The 20,833-nt window shown below is 40.6% G+C and overlaps 1 protein-coding gene across 3 annotated transcripts in view; it reads right to left on the bottom strand.

The window, feature by feature from the left end:
• The window catches only part of SUGCT (succinyl-CoA:glutarate-CoA transferase), a 336,504-nt gene that overhangs the window by 257,556 nt on the left and 58,115 nt on the right, over nucleotides 1-20,833 (bottom strand). For all 3 annotated transcript variants that reach the window (XR_015257778.1, XM_086741707.1, XM_086741709.1), the window contains one exon: nucleotides 19,856-19,951. Coding sequence is in view for 2 of the 3 variants with exons in the window: in XM_086741707.1 (XP_086597833.1) it covers nucleotides 19,856-19,951 (96 nt within the window). In the remaining variant the exon portion in view is untranslated. The remainder of the gene's footprint in view (nucleotides 1-19,855; nucleotides 19,952-20,833) is intronic.

The following is a 20,833-nucleotide window of genomic DNA, read 5'->3' as shown; positions in this document are numbered from 1 at the left end:
AAGTGAAACTGCCATCATACCATTACTCAATCACCAATTGTTGCCAGTTCCACTGCAGCCACTTTCATAATGGTTCCGAAGACATTCAGTCTGCGGTATTTTTAATTCTCATTACAACTCTTTTACATATTGTTGTGGTTTTGTTAGTGAGGGGGGGGCCTAAGGTGGTAGCTTCTGTAGGAAACTGCTAGAAGTTGCTCCCCTTTGTTCAGTGGACTTGGCCAGGCCTAGGGCGGACCCACTGCTGGCCAAGGCCGAGCCGACTGGTAGCAGAATGTCCCGTGATAACGCCTCTGCGATAACGTATTTAAGAAGGGGAAAACAGAAAAAAAAAAAAAGAGAGAAGAGAAGATGTGAAGAAGCTGAGTGGGGGCAGAGGCGCAGAGGGGGAGGCGCAGGCCTCATGGGCCTTGCAGGCCTCACCCTCTGGCCTCTCGCCAGGCAGCCGACTGGGCCCGACTCGGTCCAGCCCAGCTGCAAGAAGTGGAGAGGAGATGAGAAGTGAATAAGATGTAAAAAAGATCCTGAGAGACATCTACCAGCCTGTTGTGAGGAACGGCTGCAGACGCCAAGGTCAGTTCAGAAGGAGGGGGAGGAGTAATGCGGCTCCTGGCCAAGATTCCCCTGCAGCCTGTGGTGACGACCATGGTGGAGCAGGTTGTCCCCCTGCAGCCCATGGAGGTCCACGGAGGAGCAGAGATCCACTTGGAGCCCATGAAGGACCCCGTACTGGGGGAGGTGGATGCCTGAAGGCAGCTGTGGCCCGTGGAGGGCCCGCTGGGACAGCTGTTCTGAAGGGACTGAACACCGTGGAAGAGATGACGCACGCTGGAGCAGTTCCACAAAGGACTGTGGCCCGTGGGAGGGACCCCACGCTGGAGCAGGGGAGGAATGTGAGGAGTTCTTCCCCCAGCCATGAAGCAGCGGTGTGAAACAACGTAAGATGAACTGACTGCAACCCCCATTCCCTCTTCCCCCCTGTGCCACTCGGGAGGGGAAGGTGGTAGAGATAATGTTAAGCTTGGGAAGAGGGAGGGGTGGGGGGAGGTTATCTTGTTCTCTGTCTCATTATCCTGCTGTTTGTAGTAATCAATGAATAGTTTTCCCCAAGTCGAGTCTGTTTTGCCCGTGATGGTAACTTTAAGGATTTCTCCCTGTCCTTATCTCAAACCTCGAGCCGTTTTTCCTTATATTTTCTCTCCCTGTTTTCTCGGAAGGTGGGGGGAGTGAGAGAGACTGCGTAGTCTGGTCCGATCGGGGCTGAACTATGACACATATATGTTTTAAGACATTCTTGGAGTGAGACATCAGAACAACAATTACAATGGATTAGAATAGCATTTCAAATATAGTGGATATGAGGTTTGTCTCTGACGGCCTTTCGGACATGTTAAAATCCACTAGAAGGCACGAGTACAGAGTCTGAAAGCAGGGTTATCAGAAATGTTTCTGGGATAGGGATGTCAAGGTGAGCATCTCTTGCTGGAATTACAGGAGATGGCACAGTGAATGATTACATTATTCCAAGCCACGTACTCGAAATCATTCAGACCTCCCAAAAATTGTAAGGTTGGCTTAAAAGCCACGAGATGCTCTAAACCAAAGCCTATCAATATTTTTCTTATTCAGGACTTCTGGAGCTTCAGGGAGAAGTCCTGATGAGTGGATACATTACTGATGAGTCTGGTGAGTCCGATACACATTACGGAAAAAATACCATTTACATCCAGACGGTAAAGTCTCACTGAATCAAGAACAGAGTGTTGATTCCCTTAAGGAGCTGAAATGAAAGATGCAAAAAACAAATAACTGAGTAGGTTTTCATCAAAATGGCAGGCAGAAAAGCACAAAGTCTAGCATGTTGCCAAGTCAACTTGAGTGATTATATGAAGGAGGCAGCTGTCTTCCTTTTTTCACCAAAGCAATTTTTGGAACTCATAATATAGGAAAAAAAGAGGGGGGGAGGAGGGAATCAGAACACTGGTAAATGGACACCAAAGGCATAAATTTCTTACAAATCTCAAGATTATTATTATGCCACTCATGATTTTCAGGACCTGGTACACTAATGCTAGGTAAGGAGATAACTCGTACATCTGTCAATACTTCAATAGCAGAACCCCATTTCCACAAAGTTCTCTTTCATAGTAAACATGCTGTCTATCCAGTGTCTCCTTGCTTAAATTCATCACATTATTGATTAGTATCTTACATAAAATCCGGGGATCTACCAGATCTATGAGATCCGAGGAACTACAGGCTGGTCAGCCTGACCTCTGTACCAGGGAAGATTACATACCAGTTCATCTTGAGTGAGCTCACCAGGCATGTGCAGGACAACCAGGGGATCAGGCCTAGCCAGCATCAGTTCATGAAGGACAGGTCCTGCTTGACCAATCTGATCTCCTCCTAGGACCATTTTTAAAAAGAGGAACAACGAAGACTCGGGGAACTACAGGCCAATCAGCCTCACCTCTGTGCCTGGTAAGGTCATGGAGCAGATTCTCCTTGAAACCATTTTAAGGCACACGGAATGCAAGGAGGTGATTGCTGACAGCCAGCATGGCTTCACTGAGGGCAGATTGTGCCTGGATAATTTGGTGGCCTTCTATGATAGGGTTACAGCATTGGTGGACAAAGGACGAGCAACTGATGTCATCTACCTGGACTGGTGCAAGGCATTTGACACTGTCCCGCATGACATCCTTCTCTCTCAACTGGAAAAGACATTTGATAGACAGACCACTCAGTGGATAAGGAATTGGCTGGATGGCTGCACTCAGACAGTGGTGGTCAATGGCTCAAAGTCCAAGTGGAGACCAGTGACTAGTGGTGTTCCTCAGGGGTCCATGCTGGGCCTGGCACTGTTGGTGACATGGACAGTGGGATAGAGTGTACCCTTAGCAAGTTGGCCAATGACACCAAGCTGTGTGGTGCCATTGACATGCTGGAGGGGAATGATGCCATCCAGAGGGACCTTGACAGGCTGGAGAGGTGCAAATCTTATGAAGTTCAACCAAGCCAAGTGCAAGGTCCTGCACATGGGTTGGGGCAATTCCAGGCACAAACACAGGCTAGGCGGATAATGGATTGAGAGTAGCCCTGAGGAGAAGGACTTAAGTGTGCTAGTGGATGAAAAGCTCAACATGAGCCAGCAATGCGCCCTTGCAGCCCAGAAAGGAAACAGCATCCTGGGCTACATCAAAAGGAGTGTGGCCAGGAGGTCGACGTACCCCACCTGGAGTACTGCCTCCAGTTCTGGAGCCCCCAACGTAAGAAGGACATGGACCTGTTGGAGAGAGTCCAGAGGAGGGCCACAAAGAGGATCAGAGGGCTGGAGCATTTCTCCTATGAGGACAGGCTGAGAGAGTTGGGGCTGTTCAGCCTGGAGAAAAAAAGGCTTCAGGGAGACCTTATAGCGGTCTTCCAATACCTAAAGGGGGCCTACAGGAAAGATGGGGAGATACTCTTCAGTAGGGCCTGTTGTGACAGGACAAGGGGTAATGGTTTTAAAATAGAGGGAGGCAGATTCAGATTAGACATTAGGAAAAACTTTTTTACAATGAGGGTTGTAGAAGACTGAAACAGCTTGGCCAGAGAGGTGGTTGATGCCCCATTCCTGAAAACATTCAAGACCAGGTTGGACAGGGCTCTGAGCAACCTGATCTGGTTGGAGATGTCCCTGCTTCTTGTAGGAGTTTGGACTAGATGACCTTTAAAGATCCCTTCCAACCCTAACTATTCTGAGTCTATGACCAGGTGACCTGCCTAGTGGATGACAGAATGGCTGTGGATGTTATCTACCTGAACTTTAGCAAAGCCTTTGGTACTTTCTCTCACAGTATTCTCCTAGAGAAGCCGGTGGCTCATGGCTTGGACAGGTGTACTCTGCGATGGGTTAAAAACTGGCTGGAGAGCTGAGGCCAGAGAGTTGTGCTGAATGGAGTTAAATCCAGTTGGCAGCCAGTCACAAGCAGTGTTCCCCAGGGCTCAGTTTTTGGGGCTAGTCTTATTTAACATTTTCATTAATGATCTAGATGAGGGGATTGAGCGCTCCCGCAGTAAGCTTGCAGATGACGCCAAATTGGGTGGGAGTGTCAATCTGCTCAAGGGTAGGAAGGCTCTGCAGAGGGATCTGGACAGGCTGGATCAATGGGCTGAGGTGAACTGTATGCGGTTCACCAAAGCCAAGTGCCAAGTTCTGCACTTTGGTCACAACCACCCCACACAATGCTACAGGCTTGGGGAAGAGTGGCTGAAAAGCTGCCTGGTGGAAAAGGACCTGGGGGTGCTGGCTGACAACCGGCTGAACATGAGCCAGCAGTGTGCCCAAGTACAACAGCATCCTGGCTTGTATCAGGAACAGTGTGGCCAGCAGGAGTAGGGAAGTGATCATGCCCCTGTACTCTCCACTGGAGAGGCCACACCTCAAATACTGTGTTCAGTTTTGGGCCCCTCAGTACAAGAACAGTGCATCCAGAGAAGGGCAAAGCTGGTGAAAGGTCTGGAGAACAAGTCTTATGACAGGCAGCTGAGGGAACTGGGATTCTTTAGTCTAGAAACGAGGAAACTGACAGGAGACCCCATCACTCTCTACAACTACCTGAAAGGAGGTTGTAGGGAGGCAGGTGTCGGTCTCTTCTCCCAGGTAACTAGAGGCAGGACAAGAGGAGGGGAGGGGAGATTTAGATTGGATATTAGGAAAAATTTCTTTACTGAGAGAGTGATCAAGCACTGGAACAGGCTGCCCAAGGAAGTGGTGGAGTCACCAACCCTGGAGCCCTGGAGGTGTTCAAAGAATGTGTAGATGTGGCATTCCAGGACATGGTTTAGTAGGCATGGTGGTGTAGGTTGACAGTTGGACTTGATTGATGATCTTGGCGGTCTCTTCCAACCTTAAGATTCTATGATTCTATGAACATCTGCAATCTCCAAGCGCAGCCCATCTACCTAGTGTTTACAGTAAGTACTGTGTTACCACAAGCACTGCTTATTATTTAGATTTAAATAATATCTACTAACTCTTACGCACTACCCAAACATAGTGAATTCATTAGCAAAGGCACAGTAGCACATTGATGTGGCAATATGTAGATGAAACAGAAAAAGCTCTGTGGAGAGCATAATTCTAAAAAATCAGTGGTTTAAAGTGTCATGATTTTTTAGAATCCTTGTGGAAGAGTTTGAGGAAGCTGGACACTAGCAGCTTGGGGACAGAAGTGAGACACTAGAGCTTAGAAATGTGCACACAATGACAGGATTAAAAAAAAATAAACAAATAAAATCAAGCAAATTATGTGTCAGCACTTACCTCCCAGAAAGACACACACACATATCCCTGCAAAACAATTAGAGAATGGGTAGCAGACAATATTGACTTGCAAAGTACAAATACATTGATTTAGATGTCTGTCTTTGCTCACCAGACTACAGTGAAGGGCCGTACCAACTTAAATAAGGTCATATGAGTAACAGGGTTACCAAGTGGTTGGATATCACCCAAAGGAGTTATGAACAATGTGTCAACATGAAAGAACACTATTAACTGCTCATGGATCATTTGAATACCCTCATTAATAACCCAGATACTGAAAGAAGAAAGTATATACATCAAACTTGAAGATGCCATAAAACCAGAAGGCACTGCAAATACTGCACAGACTGGATAGAACTGAAAACGTTTGCAAATAACTGGGACATGAAATCTGAAAGCAAGGGGGTGAAATTCAGCACAGAAAATCAACTCAGAGGTTCTAGAATTAGGCATGAGTAATTCACTCACGTGAACAATTAACATACAAAAGAAAAGGATCAAGAATTTACATGTTTCACAAACTGAATATGAATTAAATAAAGGCTCCTTTGCAACAGCAGAGCAACATTAAAGTGGCATTTCAGAATCCACAAGATCCATGAAGTAATTTGCTGTTGTACTTCAAGATGATAAAACTGGAGCTGGAGTAATGTACTGCATGTGGTTCTGGACGCCACAAAAACCATGTGTTCCAAAAAGAAAGCACAGAGAATAGCAGTAAGATCTGGAAAGCGTGATCTCAGGGGAAAGACTAAGCAAACTGGGAATGTTTGGCCTAGAGAAGGCTGAGACTCACCAGTCCATAAGGTCATAAAAGACTACTGAAAAGAGGAAGAAGTCTGGTTTCTCTGTTAGAAACCACAAATAACAGAGCTATTTTACAGGTAAATGTAGAGCTACATTTCTGAGTTTCAGTCCAATCTCTTGATCACAAGTCATTTATATTTAAAACTGACAAAGGCTTATACGATGAAAGTTTAAAAAAAGCTCATGCACAGGAAACCACTATAAAAATCACCAATATTCTCAGTTGCTTTCAGCACCTGGTACTTGAGAAAAGAAACTATTTAACTGTTTTATCCTCCTCATTATTACTCAAAATTGTTAAATGGCAGGAAATAAAATTACTTAAGAATCTCTGAGGGGTTTGAAAAGGTAACAGTGAAAAGATAGCATAATTACGCATGAGTGCTAAGAGTTATCATTAATAACATTCTCTTAAATGAGCTACCTGATCAGATTCTTAATACATAGAATTCTCTTCCTGCCCAAGGCCACCTTCCTCGTTTGTGGATTAAATACATCAGTAAACATTGTATGTATTAAACAAATATCAGACTTTTTTTTGTGATTATGACAGTTATATGATGGCCATTTTTACTTCTCATTTATCCTCCAACTTTGACAAACTGGTAAATGTAAACTGAGTATGTAAAAATGGGTGACATCAGGAAAATCAAGTGAAATCCTAGAATTACTTCAAAACATTCACTCCTACATTTAAAACTCTCAAATAAAATAAAATATTGTAAGCTTGTACACAAAAGAGGAAGAAATTATTCGTGGTTTTGTGGAAGCACCAAAATAAGACTCAGGGTCTATTGTTCTAAGCCTCAAGTTAAATTAAAATGCAATCTCTGTCCCAATGAGCTAAGTTAATAACTTATGTGTACTACAAAAGGCTTTGTTGCATTGTTACAACTATTATTCATGGTCAAAAGTCTCTAGCCACTATCATAACTACATATGCCAAGGATAAATTTGACAAGGTCAAAAATTGTCTCTGTTTAGAAGAGACATTATCATACAGACCAACTCTGGTATTTATAATATTTTATATTCCTTGTCTTTATGTTACGTTTTAAATATGTTACATAGACTCAGCTAATGGTTCTCTACTTGAACTCACATCAGCTTCCTATTTGTTTATTATTATGGCCATTCCACATGACAATGGATTGTTCCAATGAAGAATCACAACTGATATTAACTGACTGCATATCAGTTGGACAGCAAATTAAAGGTTAACCTTGTGTCTATTTTTTACTTTTATCTAGCAAGGAATAGCCTCTCTACTAAGATAATATAACTTGTACTCTTTACCCTGGCAGCTTTCTAAAATGTAAAGTATATAAAATATAAAATACAAAATATGGAATGTAAGTTGGGTCTTCCATATCCTTACAAGACAACTTTTTGGAATCTCAGACTTCATCTACCTAGAAACATCCAGGAAATGAAAGACGACTAATGATTTAAAACTAATGTGCAAATGTGCAAAAGTTTGAAGAGCTCATTAAACCCACACACGGACACGCTCATTCAAAATTTGAGTGCCTTAAACTTACTGTAGCTGACATAAACCAAGATCACAGTCAGGCAAGTGCTGCTGCTACCTCAGACTCAGAAGTCACTCCCACATTCAGTCACCTCACCTCTGCAGGTTTCCCTGGACTGGGAATCATTCTGTAAAATGATCCATGGTGAAACAAAACAAAAATCATGGAACACAGACAAAGAAACCCCAAGAACCTTTTAATAGTAAATAAAACAGAACTTGTAACTGGTAACTAATTAGTAAAGTTCACGTGCTGTTCTCCTACCCTGGCAGCTGAACACCTGAGAAGGAGATACAGCCATGTGGTGCTGTTAAAATACAAAGCAAACTATTCTCAGGCGTCTTAACAGCATGCGAAAGCTCTTCATGTTACTCAGAAACATGAAGAACTCACCTAAGTCACTTGCCAGATCTGGACACACCATTTGAAGAGGTGAACAAAGTGGAAATCATGCCAGAGAGAGAAAAAATAAATAAATAAATACAGGAGGTTTAAGAAATATAACCGTGGGGAAAACATGAATGAGCTGCCCTCACACAAACCAAGAAAGAGAACACTGTAGATGAGCTCTACGTATATTTTTCATATGTAAAAACTTGCTATAGACAACATGGTGATCTAGTGCCATACGTATCACTAACTATAGACCCCAAAACCTTTCTCTAAATCCAGGCTCTATCTTCTGTGTTGAAAATGGAATTATTTCTTTCCTCCTCTCGGTGAGCATGGAGAACTACTTAGCAAGACGTACCAAGTATTTCAAAACTTCTGGTAAAGAACAATTGGGACAAACATTCATCAAAAGTATCCTAGATATAAGTGAACAAAAGTGAGGGTGTGGACAAGATAAAACTGGTTGTGATTCCCTTGGGGATATAGATAGAAAATCAATTTCTCTAGCTTAATTCATATTAAAAGACTAATCTCCAGTCAGTGAATATTGTGTGTTTTAAGTGATGGTCAAGTAGTACGGTTTTGTCAAAACAGAGAACTACCTTTAAAAAAATTTATCTCTCACCTTCACCCTTACCACTCAATACAATTGAATACAAGTCTTGTAAGCAGAAGTCCTGCTTATGTTAAAAAGTGAGCAAATCAAAACAACTTTGTTAATAATAAAGGTTGAGTAATAGACACAGCCTTAGATTACAATTTCTTAGTCTTTTTACCATCAAGTTTTATTAGTGAGAGTACTGGCAATAACACCTGTTTAAGCATCATGCAACATTATATCTGAATGTAGCAAAGGACATGAGAAACAATATTAAAAAGCACTGTAATGTAAAGCTTATTTTTGTAAGTAGATTTAGCATTTAAAACTTCAATGCTTTAGTAAGACAATGGGACTGAGACTTCTTGAGTGCAGACACCACTTCTGAAAACAGCAAAGTTCTCTCAAAAATGCTGCCCTTCCAATTAAATTCCCAGAAGCTGCCTGCGTACCACAGGACCATAGCTGTTATTCCAGTGGAGCTAACCTTATTGCAGCTGTAATGCAGTATTTTTAGAGGAAACAATATAGTCCCTGACAAATTTATTAGTATACATCAGTACTTGGAAATTAAATTAATGACCAAATTTTCATGACATGTCAGCTAACTGTGAAAAGAAGGGGTCATCCTGCAAAGTGGCAATCAGGTTCTACACTAAACTGACTAGTGCTCAATACCAAATACATTTAGAGGTGTCAAACAAGCTTCATAAACTCCACAATGATTCACAGATTGACCCACGCCATGAACATCCTCACAGGATTTCATAAGCTCTCCAATCAAAAAACATTATAATAGATGTGATTTATACAGCAACTCAGTTCATTAAACTAGCTCTGGATAGTCATGTTTCAGAGTTTCATGGTGACAAAGCACAGACCTCAAACAGATGCATTAAATGCAAGCAGAAATGCAATTCTCAGGATGAGAGAAGGAAGAATGCTGCAATGAGATGTGTGGAACAGGCATTTTTCTAGGGAAGCAAATGCTATGTGTCTTTTACATCCTTGAGGACAGTATGCAAAAGAGTCCACCAACTTGGTGGCCTTCTATGACGGGGTGATGGCATCGGTGGACAAGGAACAAGCAACTGACATCATCTACCTGGACTTGTGCAAAGCTTTTGACACTGTCCCGCATGACATCCTTCTCTCTAAACTAGAGAGACATGGGTTTGATGGACAGACCACTCGGTGGATAAGGAGTTGGCTGGATGGCCGCACTCAGAGAGTGGTGGTCAACGGCTCAATGTCCAGGTGGAGACCGGTCACGAGTGGCGTCCCTCAGGGGTCCGTGCTGGGCCCGGCCCTGTTCAACATCTTTGTCGGTGACATGGACAGTGGGATAGAGTGCACTCTCAGCAAGTTCGCCAATGACACCAAGTTGTGTGGTGCCGTCGACACGCTGGAAGGGAGGGATGCCATCCAGAGGGAGCTTGACAGGCTGGAGAGGTGGGCCCGTGCTAGCCTCATGAAGTTCAACCAGGCCAAGTGTAAGGTCCTGCACCTGGGTCATGGCAATCCCAGGCACAAACACAGGCTGGGCGGGGAATGGATTGAGAGCAGCCCTGAGGAGAAGGACTTGGGAGTGCTGGGGGACGAGAAGCTTAACATGAGCAGGCAATGCGCCCTTGTGGCCCAGAAGGCCAACCGAATCCTGGGCTGCATCAAGAGGAGTATGGCCAGCAGGTCGAGGGAGGTGATTCTCCCCCTCTACTCTGCCCTGGTGAGACCCCACCTGGAGTACTGTGTCCAGTTCTGGAGCCCCCAACACAAGAAGGACATGGACCAGTTGGAGAAGGTCCAGAGGAGGGCCACGAAGATGATAAAAGGGCTGGAGCACCTCTCTTATGAGGACAGGCTGAGAGAGTTGGGGCTGTTCAGCCTGCAGAAGAGAAGGCTCCGGGGAGACCTGATAGCGGTCTTCCAGTACCTCAAGGGGGCCTACAAGAAAGACGGAGAGAGGCTGTTTAGTAGGGCCTGTTGCAATAGGACGAGGGGTAATGGTTTTAAAACAGAGGGGGGTAGATTTAGATTAGAAATTAGGAAAAAATTTTTTACGATGCGAGTTATAGAACACTGGAACAGGTTGCCCAGAAAGGTGGTGGAAGCCCCATCCCTGGAAATGTTCAAGGCCAGGCTGGATGAGGCTCTGAGCAACCTGATCTAGTCAGGGATGTCCCTGCTCCTTGCAGGGGGGTTGGACTAGCTGACCTTTGAAGGTCCCTTCCAACCCTAACCATTCTATGATTCTATTCTATGATTCTGTCATTTTGAACACCATTATGTTTCTGATGGCAGATGGTTCCCTTTTGGCTGAACAGTGGTAAAGGTTCTTAATCAGGTCTACAAGTACAGTGAACCTTCACATTGCTGAAAGAGAAGCATCACTCCATTAAAAGCAAGTTCATAAGCAAGTGTTAATCCCCATGCAATGTAGCATTTATCATTTTTCATGCAAGTGCTCATTCCAAGAGGATTATCACTTCCCCATCCTGCCCTCTGGCTGACTATACAGGGCAGAGAAATACTTTATTCCATATGGAAGGGGAGAGGGAGGTTGGAGGAAGCTGTGATCTCCAGCTTCCAGTTTTGCTGTAGCTACTCCAAGTTGAAAGTGGGAAGGAGCACAGGCCAATCTTGCAGCAGACCCCTTCAATGCGAGTATAGATATAGCTTCCCAGAAGCTGTCTATCAATTAGTAACACATATCATACTACAAAGAGAGGGGGGAAAAGGCAGGGATGCAAGTGAACACATATCTGTACAGATCCTACCAACCTGTGCCACTGAATGGTCACAGGCATCTTTGATCTGTTCACACACAGTATTTAATTTAAGCTTGATTAAAGTGATTCTACTTGAAATGCCTCCAATATCAATAAATTAACACAAATCAAGCACTGTAAGCACAGTTCTACAGCTAAGATCTGTGAGTACATAAATCCACTTGTGTAAGTTTATGAAATTTGAGCCTCCTTTCCTAATTAGATATGCACTTTTCTAAAGAACTGCCCTGTGAGGTGTAAAGAGCTTAGAGAATATTACATTTTAAGTGGAATTACATTAGTTACAGGATATTTTTGTTTTCCTTTGGGGCATAACATCCTTATCTTTATACTCATGTCTCTCCTTGCAGAACAGTTACAGATTACATGTAAGAGAACCCAGGTGAGCTGTATAACAGATCTACTCATGCCACAATTTAACTGTAGGCAAAAACATGTAAAGACAGATGTTCTAGAATAAATGGTATGTCAAACCCACCACTGTGACAATCAGAATATTATTTTGTAACATGCCACACATACATAAATTCAAAAGCACTGCATATACAAAAGCAGCTGAAAATGCTGATAATTTGTATTTACCATTCTACATAGCTCCTTAGAAATACATGCTGCAACAAAAACTAGATTACATGATTGACATCTAGTGGACATACCCTTCCATAACAATCAACATTTTTCAACCGAAACACTCAAAAGCTTCACATAGTTAAAGCAAGCACCTGAACATCAATTAAGCAATGGGAAGAATTTTCCTTGTTTTTTTTTAATTTATGCATTTTTCTGTCTTCGTAATGTTAATATCATGATGTGGACATTCCTTAATCTCTCCTGTACATCAAGAGTGACTATGATTCACCATAAAACACCAGATCCTCAAATTCTTAAGAAAATATAGCTTTAAAAGATTGTGAACATTGCCAAAGTCCTTAGTCATTTCAGTCATTTAAACAAATTCCTTTGTGTTCCAGTCCCCATTACTGACAAGAAAGAGATGATTTTTCCTCCTTGTACAATACCTTGCACAAGGGACTGTGGTGTTCAGAATTCTCTTTCAGACTGCCTAAACATGTTTCAGCTTTTGAGTGGCTGCACTGTATAGTTACACAACTACCATTTTATTCTCCTGCCATGGATCCAATAAGCAGATTAGAGGAAAGCAGTGATCCAGTTGCAGTCAATATCTTTTCTACAAGCCCACAAGACCCCACTTTTACCTCTTCCAATCAGTTACAATTTGAAAAGCAATCTACTGATCAGGTCTCTGTTATGCTGCCCTTCCTAAGAATTACAATTTGACATGGATATATGAATTTGTAATGTTCAGTAACCCTGCAACATGTTTGGAGGCTAATCATGCTGCTGTAAATAATAGAAACTACATCCTTCACACCAGCAATGAACAAATGTGGAGGAAGCAGCCTTTCAGTACCTCAAGCGGGCCTATATGAAAGATGGAGACAAGATTTTTAGTGGGGTCTGTAGTGATAGGACAAGGGGTAATGGTTTTAAACTAAAAGAAAGTAGATTTAGATAAATATAAGGAAGAATTTTTTTACAATGAAGGTGGTGAAGCACTGGAACAGGTTGCCCAGAGAGGTGGTAGTTGCCCCATCCCTGGAGACGTTCAAGGTCAGGTGGGACAGAGCTCTGAGCAACATGATCAGGCTGGCGATGTTCCTGCTCACTGCAGGAGGATTGGACTAGACGGCCTTTAAAGGTCCCTTCCAACTCAAACCATTCTATGATAAAAGACAAATATATCCATTAAATTACACTGAACATCAGTACACCTATGTTCCGATCCTAGTTTCATTACAGTTCTTCTCATGTGACAGACTAATAATCTTAATGCACGCCCAGTTTAAATGAGTGTAAATACATATGTAAGTTCAAATACATATATAAGTACCTGTGGAAGAATGTTTTATGATGGACACAAAATAGTCTGTGACGTTTCCCAGGAGGAGATAAAAAAATGAGACAGTCTCAATTATCAGCTATCATTCCTTACAAATAATTGCAATTATCCATCTCTATTTTGCAAACTGAAAATATAAGACTCAAAAAAATATCTTGCAGGCATTACTTAAAGTAGAAAGGTGCAGGAGGATTTCCTTCAGGAAAAAAAGAAGTATCAAGTTTTAAATTAAAAATGCATTTCATTTCCATCTGAAAAGTTCCTGTGTACAGGTAAGAAACTGTCTATGTGAATACAAAGTCAGCTTCTTTAAAGTGCTGTCTCTGTAACAAGATATATATGAATGAAGTTATAACTACATCTCACATTATACACTGAGCACGTATTTAAAACTGCCTAAGGCAAACCTACTGATTTGGTTTCCAGACAGCTGCTCTGCCGAGGAGAGAGGCTTGACAACCCACTGAAGGACGATCACCAGAAAGGTATCCATATAATGTTGTCAGGTTTGAACAACCAGAATTCATTCCTCATAATTGGGTAGCTTTCTGCAGAGTTTCCCACAGGTAATTACCTTTTTATCAACCAAAACGGCAAGGAAACAGAATCCCTACTCCAGCACTTCTTACCCAGCAGAGCCCCAACTGTGGTCCCTTGTAATCACACTAACACCAAAATATTTGTGCAGTCAGTAGTTAACCTAGTCATACCACAGTAAGATACTTCTGAAGATTCTAGTATGGAAATCTACCAATAGAAACTTGTCCAAAAAGAAAGGAGGAGAACAAAGTCCTGCTAATGATATCCTTGTTTTCTTGTTTTACAGAATCCAGGATGACACAGGCCTTTCTGGCTTCTCTCTTTCCTGTACCTTGTACAATAAGGACAGAAAGGAAGCAGCTAGTTAAAAAAACCCAAACTTGCAAGTAGTTCAAGGAGATACACTAGGTCACTAAAGTATCTGGGCGATTGGTTATTCATCATACGAGTCAAGACAGGTATCTTGAGGATGGCCAAACTGTTCTTTGAAAACTGAACGGTACAGTGTGAGAGAGCACACAGCTTCTATTCAGTTGATTGACATATGAATACACTTAATTTTCATGTCAAATGGGCAATACTTTCAAGCAGTGGTATTTCACTGCTCAGAACAACAATATAGGACAATGGGTCCCCAAGGCAGCTTAAATAATCCAGGTGAATATTACATACATAAGGTTCACAACGTAAGAAGGATTATTTTGCAATTCCTGAATCCAGAACTCCCTCCCAAAAATCTGTATTTTATTTCTTTCCTGTTCTTACTTTCTGTCTTCTCCTAGATTGAGTCATTACAGGGCAGAAAGATTTTCTTAAATTACATCCATTTTGACTTATTTAAGAAGGAGAGTTTCTCAGTATGGCCAGCAGGTCAAGGGAGGTAATTCTGCCCCTCTATTCTGCTTTTGTGAGACGCTGTCTGCAGTACTGCATCCAGCTCTGAGGCCCCCAACATAAGAAGGATACGGATCTGTTGGAGCGAGTCCAGGGGAGCACCACAAAAATTATCAGAAAGCTGCAGCACCTCTCCAGTGAGGACAGGCTGAGAGAGCTGGGGTTTTTCAACCCAGAGAAGGCTCCAGGGAGACCTTATTGCAGCCTTTCAATATTTAAGGGGGGCTTATGACAGGGAGAAATACTTTAGCAGGGCCTGTTGTGATAGGACGAGGGGTAATGCTTTTAAACTAGAAGGAAGCAGATTCAGACTAGATATAAGGAAAAAAATTTTCACAATGAGGGCGGTGGAACACTGGAACAGGTTGCCCAGAGAGGTGGTTGATGCCCCATCCCTGGAAACATTCAAGGCCAGGTTGGGTGAGGCTCTCAACAAACTGTTCTATGATTCATTACACCTTTGTATGGAAAGCATCTCTGACAGATGAATCGGGTATGTAACAACTTACTGAATTTCTCTGTTCCTTTGAAGAGACACAATGGCATGAGTGGGATTTTCTTTGTAAGACTCCTGCACAGGATGAAATTCCACAAGCAAGAAGTATGAGATGCAGATGCCAAAAATAATGCAGAAATATTTATATCTATGACTATACTCATCTTTCTACTACCTCATACCTTTCACTTCCTTGTGAGCTTATACTTTGGTTTTCATAAGACATTTCAACTGCAAGGCCTTTGACACAGGGACAGTTTCCTCATATGAAGGAAATATTTGCCTAGCACAACAAGAATTTGATGCTTAAAGAATTAAGTGATGCTTTAATATAAAAACATTAATGTTGGACCTAATAAGTTATGACAATGCCCAAGTCAGTTAACAGAAAAGATAATTGGTTAAAATAACCATTTTGTTCCTGTCTTGTGGTTTCAACTTCTGTGTGGAATGGTTGTTCCCTTTGCATATTCTGAAAATATATTGAAGTATACTTGAGAAGACCCTGTGAATCCTAGAACCAAATCTGGAACAGAATCAGTATCATGTTCCTTTGGGGGGGTGGGGAGGGGTTACCTGTAAGAGCTTAGTTTCTCGGTTTTTAAAGAGACTTTCATCATTATGGTCCAAGAGAAAACAGTCCTACACCTCTTCCTGAAAGTTTGCTGCCCAGGTGCCTGATGGCAGGGTTATAAGCTCCCACAGGAAACACCCTGTAAACACACAGGTTATGACAGACTTTCTCAGGAGAATGAATACCCATTCTGAGTGGGCCAACGGGAAGATGAAAAAGTGAATGTCTAGATCTCACGTGTGGTACAGGCAAGACAGCTGCATTGCTGAAACCATAAGAATGAGAGAAGACCTTATCACCTCGAATGCAAGACAGTAATACAACTTTACTTTTCAGCACAATTACGTAAACTGGATGCTTTTAAGTCCCTGATTTCCTCTGGATAATTATAGAGCAGCTATAGCTAAACAAAGTGTCTCATTACAGAAACTTGTTTAAAAGAATTGCACTAATTACATTTAAGATACAGCCCAGAACTCCAAATTTGTGTTTTAACACTTGAAACCAAGCAAATTTTGACCTTTTACACACACTATCACAGAAATGACCTACTCACACTACATTGCTTTGATTAAAAAGCAGATATGCTCAAAGTAGAGAATTTCTCATTAACGGTTCAGCACTCAAAAATCTATTTCTGATTCTGTTTGATTAGAATCTAGAGTTCTTCATCTTCGTGGCACACTGGAAAGTTCACCTCCATTGAAAATCTATGGCAAACATTTACAGACAGCTTTATAAGAACCCTGAAAGACATTGTACACTCGAAAGAAGTTCAATACCTTTCCTTTGGGTACTGGTGATGAGCACACCGAACCAAAAACTCAGTTGTTTCAGATGATCACATCACGGAGTCAGCACATTATCAGCAAATGAGAAAAACCTTAAAAGAGTACAAAAGTCCTTGTACACCAAACTTTACATCTCTTATTAAGAGCTTGTTGCTCAGATCAGAAATAGATTTTCAAAGGGGATACACATCTTGGCAGTTTCAGGAAAGAAACTGTCCTTTAATGCTCAATTTTTATGTTTTTAAATGTAAGCAAAAGTAAGACAGGTCAACCTACAGAACACGTCAAAGACAAATTATGCTGCTAGTTTTTTAGTCAAGAAGCAACAAGAAATTCAGTGAAATTAGAGAGATACTAAATACTAAGCTAAATTTGGCCTCATAAATAGAAAAAATAGAGTCATTTGCAAAGATATTCTGAACAAAGTTATTTAATATAAGCTCAATGAAATAAAAGCTACAATACCATTCAGTTAACACTACTGAATGTGTCAAACAGATGACTAGAACATTTACTATAACAATTGTAAGCAAAAAAGGTGCTATTTATGTACATATTTAAGATGCTTTTTACATATATTTTTTATTAAATTTTGGTCAGTACTTCAGCGTGACTCTGACCAGACTTCTGTCACACCAAAATATGATGTAAATTATTTAGATTTGGCCTTTTTAATATCTATAAAAGGATCTCTCATGTTTACCCAGTCTTTCATGACTTAACATAGTCCGACAATTTTCAGCAGGATTGCAGGCTCTGTATTACTTCAAAGTTCAAATTTACTACCTGTGTGAAAACTCAAAAATACAGCAAATTAAAACAAAATAAAGTTGAAGACATAAGGAAAAAAAAAGTTTGCCACATGCGTGTTCTGAACTATACAGAAATTAAATTTGCTGAAATGTGTTTTTTATTATGTGAACAAATTATAGTTCACTTGCACAAAATATCTTGAAACAAAAAAACCCCACATTTATTTGCAAAAAATAGCACTGTGATAGTCACATATTAGTAAGTTCAGTAAGCAAAAGACATTGTATTCAACAACTAAGAGGGAAATCTGGTTTCAGAGTTCTGTTCTAAACTATATTACAAATGAGCTATGGAAGTAACTACAAAAGCAGTACAATAGCAACAGTGAGGGTTAATTCAAGTTTCTGAAGAGCTAAGTACAGCTTATGCTAGTAAAGCAAAAAATAAACTCTAGAAAGTATAATATACATATGGTTACAACCAGAATTATAACCATGCTAGTCCGTGGAATGTTAACAGATGAGCCATAAGCACACAGACCCACACACACAAAACTCCACCCTAATTACTGGTTTATGAACAAGAAAATTCAGATTAAAATTGTTTATAATATTAAGGTAGTATTTCTAATATCTACTACAGAAGTACAGGAACCATAGTTTAGATAGGATATTTTTCATAATAGTTATTTACATATTGACTAATCTAGATTAAACCAGAAAATAGCTAAAATAGTTTCCTCAAATTTTGTATATTTAGAGAGCTGTCTATTAAAAAAAAAGAAACAAAGGATACTCAATGTATACTTTTTATTTTCGACTGTGGAAAAACAAAGGCAAAGGGAGATAAAAGAACCTAAGTTTCATTTATTCAGCCAAATGTGGTATGGTGAAGATAAAATGTTTTGTTTAGTCAGGTTTTTGGTTTTGCTTATACAAACTTCAGACACTTGAGATCTGTCTTGTACTTTCAACATACCAAAGTTCAAAAAGGGTTGCACCAAAAGGTCATATTACAAAAACACAGCGGAATGTAACTACTTGTGTAGTGGATGTCTGGTTATATTGGGTCATGCAAAGCTGGTTGTAGAAAATACGGCCACACTGCTACACTGTGCCAACCAGAGAACAGCACAGCCGAGACAAGAATACTGCAGGACCAAACTCATCCTTGCAGAAAGAGCTCCAACATCTCCCCATCGGTCTGAAATAATTTGCAATCTGTTCTAGCTAATTCATAATAAGACTATGCAGTGGTATGTTTGGGAAAAAGTCTCCTAGCTCAAGTAAGACGTAAGCTCTTGCAAAACCAACGGATTTTGGTTTTAGACCTGAGGAGGCCTGGCCGTGACACTAGCCAGTGACAGTGTTCTGCGTAATGATTCAAGACTTTTGTGTCAGTGTTTCTATGGCCACAAGCAGCAAATCTTTTAATGTTATGATCCCCACCATTTTCACCACTGGGAAAAAGACAATACATCAAGTTTCCTTCACTTTCTCTAAAAAGAAAAGAGATGGTAAAGAAACTGAGTGGTGTTTAGGTGCAGTTCTCCCCGACGAATGCCGGGAACTGTCCCTCTCAGGATTTAAAGGACTCTGGCCAGAAAATAAGAAATCCAGGCTCTGCCCAGCTAGTCGTGAACATCACTATTTGATGAGAAGTGCCAAAAAATATGAAATAAAGAATATATTTTTTTACATTAAATATATGCTTAAGTCTCCATAAGTTAGCATGACTTACATCAACAACACAGAATGATCAGCTAAAAAAAGAAGAAAATTTTCATTGTTTACTGGAAGAATTTCCCATAGTAGCCAGAAGTAAGATAAAACTTGCAGTACTTTTTTTTTTCTCCTGTGCTTGTTTATACGATGAAGGTCATGTTATTTTAAGGAATTTCAACTCTTAGATGTAGCAGACTATGAATTCCACTGGGGACACTTGAGGTCTGGTCAATTCCTTTTGCCAACCTGTTGTCTCACTGAGCCACAGTACTTTGTAGCAACATCAACAGAAAACAGCAAATAGAACTCCCAGAATGTAGCACTCCTAGATCTTCATGGTTATTTAGATTGTTCCTGTAGACTTACAAGATAAAAATACCAAAATTCAGAGGCAAAACATTTCAGTTTATAACTTGTATGTAAGTCAGGTAACCCTTAAAAAAAAGTTTCTCTGTCAGGTGAAAACCAATCAAGTCATCATGCTAGCTTTAAAGTCATCCAATTTCAGCAAACATCTTTGATCTACTTCAGTGTTCTGTTACTAATCCACTGCTGATGAAGAAATATGCAAAACGCAGAAATGACAATGAACAACAGAACCTTGTCCTACAGAGACACAGACGCATTATAGGCTATAGCAGGTCATGGGAAAAGTCAGCCAATTCTAAATCTCATAATACACAAAATCATGAATTCCAAGAGCAAAAAAACCTAATGCTTTCCGCTTACCTGATATGGAACAATACTCCCGTGAGCAGTACCCCAGCGTTTTGCTTCAATTTTGCAATTAAGGTAACTAGCTGCTACATGAGTGAGACATGCAACCTGGAAATAGAGAAAAAGTAAATTATTCAGGAGAGCCAAAACTTCAATGACAACTTCTCTGAGATTTCTGTTTATATATGCTTCAGATACCCAAGTTAAAATATTTTATGTCACAAAAGTATCATTTATATATTACATATTATGTACATTTTTACAATACAAAAAAAAAAAAAATCAGGCTACATCTATATCATGGAAGTGCTTCTATAAGTACAACTCAATAAATTCAAAAAATAATATGTGTCCTATAACACTAGTAATGCTAGACAAATATAGCATTAAACCACCCTAAGAGATAAGACAGTATTGCACTAAATATTTTGCAGAATGCTCATTTGCAGCAAAGAAAATATCAGTGTCTTGTTCAAAGTCCAGTGGGAAGCATAATGGATTTGTGGGACAGAACTCACCATTTCCTGAATCTCAATTCCATGCTTAAAACACAAAGGCTTTTTCTCAGTTACAAGATTATCTTTCCGTTTTCTCCTATGCTTCTCATTTTACATGTCCAACCTATGGAAAATATTTTTGAATTCTTCAGCTCCCTACATGTTCTGTAATATTAATTAAGTGGTAGGCCTTGATAAATCATCTGCCATTAGACGATAAGGGGAGATTTATCAAGTTATTAGTCAGTCAGACAAAAGTGGAAAAAGATTAATTTTGAGAAAAATATGGCATGCTAATTTAGTAACCATAATTTGAGGGGATAAATATATACTTTGCAAGCATGAATACATCTTAGGAAAAAGAAGTGAACATGTATGATGCAGTAATGCATGAAAACCAGTGGTTCTGTTATAATCAATGGCAGATTCTTTATTCTTATTTCTTCGAGAGAATACAGTGTGTGACTATAGCTGAGGCCAAGTAATGCAATAA

The sequence above is a fragment of the Chlamydotis macqueenii genome, chromosome 2, assembly GCF_036417535.1.
Source record: "Chlamydotis macqueenii isolate bChlMac1 chromosome 2, bChlMac1.mat, whole genome shotgun sequence".
In the NCBI taxonomy this organism is placed as follows: Eukaryota; Metazoa; Chordata; class Aves; order Otidiformes; family Otididae; genus Chlamydotis; species Chlamydotis macqueenii.
The sequence above is the reverse complement of the archived record's forward strand: the minus strand, read 5'-3'. Positions and strand labels throughout refer to the sequence as shown.